Source organism: Lygodium microphyllum, chromosome 3 (assembly GCF_053477565.2).
Source record: "Lygodium microphyllum isolate KBCC chromosome 3, Lygodium_microphyllum_v1.1.10, whole genome shotgun sequence".
NCBI classification, from domain to species: Eukaryota; Viridiplantae; Streptophyta; class Polypodiopsida; order Schizaeales; family Lygodiaceae; genus Lygodium; species Lygodium microphyllum.
In genome coordinates, this window is record NC_141137.1 from 144,360,679 (window position 1) to 144,364,666 (window position 3,988).

Below are 3,988 nucleotides of genomic sequence, written 5' to 3' on the forward strand. Positions count from 1 at the left end.
GTGAGCTACAATCTTCTTCGGGCTTGTGTGGACTATGGTTTTTTTAACCTTGGATGTCCAGTATCACAAGATGCATGAGAACGATCATCCCCAAATTGTGTTGTGGTCCGAGATGCGCTTTATAACTCATTGCGTGAAGTCACTCTTGAGTCTTAAACCATGTCAAGTGCGAAAACGCATTCGGGCAACCGCCAAACAACCCATGTGCCGTTTTTTGACGAAGGCTGCGGGCATGTGAAGGGGGGACCTTTGTCTGAACGGAGTAAGTGCACAGGCAAAGGAGCGGGGGAGCGTTCCGAACGACACGTGGCAGCATCTCAATGTCGCGTTGATACAAAGCTACCCCCCGATGGACGGCAGATGCGCATGCCACGTCGGGCAGCGATTCAAGTTTGAAAAACCCCTTTGGACAGCAGGAAGGGCGTAACCAGGGTTCGCTTAGCCATTCGCGTATATAAGGCTGGCCATTTTGATTTAGTCGGCGTAGAACTTCGAGGCTTGTTCAGAATATCAGGGTTTCCTGCGGAGCTATTGCCAGAAGACCCCTCTCCGGGGAGTTATTCACAAACAGCAGTAGCCAAGCGAGCGAGCGAGCGAGCGATCCATGGTATGTTGCTTCACATCCTTTCTTCTTGCCGCACTCTGTTTTACCTGAGTAGGATCGTGTCCCGGTGCTGATTGTTGCCGTTCGAGGTGTGTATCGACCGAGATGGCATTGTCTGCCGCACTCAGTTTTCCTTGGATTAGGTTCGCGTTCCTGGTGTGGATTGTTATTGCCGTATAGCTTGTATATCAACCGAGACAGCATCCTTTGCCGCTCTCAGTTTTTCTTGGATTAGGGTCGTGTTCCTGGTTGTGCTCGTTGCCCTATGAGGTGTATATCGACTGAGACGGCGTTTCTTTAAGGGCCTTTTACCGCCGCGCCTCGTCTCCCTTGCTCTGGCAATTCCGGCACGTTTCCTGAATCGCCCCGTGAACCCGCTTTGCCCAGCCTTTGCAGACATTCCAAATTTTGGATCTTCTGGAGGCACCGTGATAACCTTGGTTGATGCCCGCACTTGCGCCTCACGTTACACAGTTGTGCCTGATTGTGCTCGTTTCCTCATATGGTTTTACATTGTATGAGTCTAGCCTCGTTGGCTTTTGAATCGCGAATTTTACCAGGATCCTCCGTCGATATATCCTTCGGGACTGTGCACCTGGGACTGGCTTGCGTTTTTGAATACAGATGTCTGTCCCTAGCTTGCTGGAGTTGAACGACTTCTCTGTTCATCGTTGCACTGTTGTTGATGCGCAATGCGCTAATGGCCTAAGTTAGTATGTTCTGACAATGGAAGCGTGAAAGATGGAACGCCTTTCTAGTCTTCTTTATTATCAAGTTATTCTCCGTGGAGATGGATCATGTTCCTGGCCTAGTTGGTTTCAAGCTGTTGCTGCAGTATTGCGTGTAAAGAAATCCCGGATTAACTTTTCCAGTACGTGTTCCAAGTGTTGATCAGTTCGTTAGCCTGAAGATAGTATGTGTGATATCGTATTCAAGACTTATCGTTATCAAGTTGCCACAGTGCTCCTGCTAAAACGTTCTTGCATGCTACGTCATGCTCCTGTGGTTGGTCCCGTGTTCCTCCTATCAGTAGCAATACCGTTATTTCTAGAAACAAGATCGATTCACTTAATAGGATCGCCTTGTCTTGGTCTGGTAGGATCTTGATTTTGCAGCTTTATTAAGTTCCTTTTGATATGCTGTTTTCAGGCACTTCCAGGTCAACAGGCTGATTGTCCCAGCTTCAAGCTTGTTATTGTTGGTGATGGAGGAACAGGTAAAGTTCTGTTCTTAGTGTTGTTTGTTTCTAGTCAGTCTGTGATGCAAGATTCTTTCTTATTTGCTTCCTTGTTTTTTGTTTGCAGGGAAAACTACCTTTGTAAAACGGCATCTGACTGGTGAATTTGAAAAGAGATACGAACGTAAGTGCTGTTATTCTTCCCTTAACCACCACCACTACTAGTTCACTCATACTTGTATTTCTTGTACAAGCTACTCATACTTGCATGCAGTAAGGTCGATCTCATTTTCTTGTGCAAATCTCATGTTTTGTACTTCTTCTGTATTTCAGCCACTATTGGAGTGGAGGTTCATCCTCTTGATTTCTTTACGAACTGTGGTAAAATACGCTATTACTGTTGGGATACAGCTGGGCAAGAAAAATTTGGTGGGCTAAGAGATGGATATTAGTAAGTGTAGTCGAGTCCCTCACTTTGGTCTCTTTGAAAATGACCTGTAGTTCCAACACATCAATCAAAATAATACACTGTTCTTGATGCAGCATTCATGGCCAATGTGCCATTATTATGTTCGATGTTACCTCACGACTGACGTACAAGAATGTCCCTACCTGGCATCGAGATCTTTGCAGGTACTTTTTTATTCTTTGCTTGTTGCTTGAGCACATTTTTTTGCTTAGGAGAGAGTTGACTTCTTATCTGTCAAATAAATTTGAGTCATGGACCTCCTCTTACATGCAGGGTTTGTGAGAATATCCCAATTGTGCTTTGTGGCAACAAAGTTGATGTAAAGAACAGACAGGTGAAAGCTAAGCAAGTGACCTTCCACAGGAAGAAGAATCTTCAGTATTATGAGATATCTGCCAAAAGCAACTACAACTTTGAGAAGCCATTCCTCTACCTTGCAAGAAAGCTTGCTGGGTGAGTTAGTAACACCATTGAATTTGCAGCACATTGTACTTACTGCACGTGCTTGTATTTGGCCAGTTCTACTGGATTTCACGTGTTTGTGAATTGCATTCTACCGTTCTTAGAATGTTCCTTCTGCTCGCTTGTTTGTGAATTGCATTTTGCTGTTCTTAGAATGTTCTTATAATTGCATTCTACTGTGTCAGGGATCCCAACCTACATTTTGTTGAGTCACCTGCTCTTGCTCCACCTGAAGTGCAAATTGATCTTGCAGTCCAACAACAGTAAGTTTTATTTGTTTCTGTTGGCCGGGACAAGCTAACTTATTTATTTCCTGTGTCTGGGACTGCATGTCTGTCATCTTATGAAACTCGTCACTTGTTTTTTCATTACATGCAGGTATGAGGCCGAATTACAAAATGCTGCCCTTCAGCCCTTGCCCGATGATGATGATGCTGATTTTGATAACTGAATGCCAACTTTCAGTTGACATCTCATTTAAAGTTTTACTTATTTTGTACAGTTTCTTCTGGGATTTTGCCATCAGCTAATTGCTTTGATGAAGTAGCAGTCTCTCCAGAGCTAAGGCTATGTGCTCAGGCATTGATTCTTTCTTGTTTTGTAGATGCTTGCTGTGCATCTTGAGATTTCTACAATACTAGTAAACTTACAGTCATTTTGAACCAGTCAGTGTTCTTCATTCAACTTTGAAACGCGCTTGTGGCCTGGGTCCTGGAGCCAATCTTTTCCGTCTTCGAACGTTGAGTATAAGAGCGTATGTTTTGGAAGAGATATTTGGTTAGTTCCTGTAGGCCAGTACCTAGTCATCAGTAGTACCTAGTGATTTGGGTTAATCAGATTCAGTGCAACACATTATCATCATTCTTAGTACTAATTTTCTTCGTTTATCAAGAGACGGAACGTAGTTAGACGAAATGAAGAGGTACACTACTCCAACAGCAAGGTCTAAAATAAAAGACATCAAGAAAGTGAGATCTAAGGATATTGTTTACTCATCTTGTTGTCAGATATAGTAGTCAGGAACTTAGTAGACTGAAGTAGTCAAAATTCTTCCAATTTGTCGTAACAGTATCGGTGCATTGATAGACTCTGTTTATACTTCTGTTATTGGTTGTCAAACATACCCAATTATTGAGCATCTAAATTTGAGCGCTGATTGAGGTTTGTGAGCAATTGACTTTGCTTATTCATATCTTCTAAAATTGAGTGTTGATGATGAAGCTTTGTGATCAATCTGAGAATTCAATTAGGTATCTCAGCTAAGAGAGGATATCTG

General features: G+C 43.2%; 1 protein-coding gene across 1 annotated transcript; it reads left to right on the top strand.

Moving 5' to 3' along the window:
- The first annotated feature begins 449 nt into the window (after positions 1-449).
- On the top strand, positions 450-3,377 carry LOC148038978 (GTP-binding nuclear protein Ran1A-like). The gene is made up of 8 exons (XM_087674837.1): positions 450-607; positions 1,754-1,820; positions 1,909-1,965; positions 2,115-2,232; positions 2,325-2,414; positions 2,524-2,703; positions 2,898-2,975; positions 3,091-3,377. The coding sequence occupies exons 1-8, from the start codon at positions 605-607 to the stop codon at positions 3,161-3,163; spliced, it is 666 nt and encodes a 221-aa protein (XP_087530963.1). The 5' UTR covers positions 450-604; the 3' UTR covers positions 3,164-3,377.
- Positions 3,378-3,988: the final 611 nt, after the last annotated feature.

Coding starts and splice junctions, on each gene's coding strand:
- LOC148038978 (XM_087674837.1), top strand. Junction 1,966..2,114: donor ATTTGAAAAGAGATACGAAC/GTAAGTGCTGTT, acceptor TCTGTATTTCAG/CCACTATTGGAGTGGAGGTT. Junction 2,704..2,897: donor CTTGCAAGAAAGCTTGCTGG/GTGAGTTAGTAA, acceptor CTACTGTGTCAG/GGATCCCAACCTACATTTTG.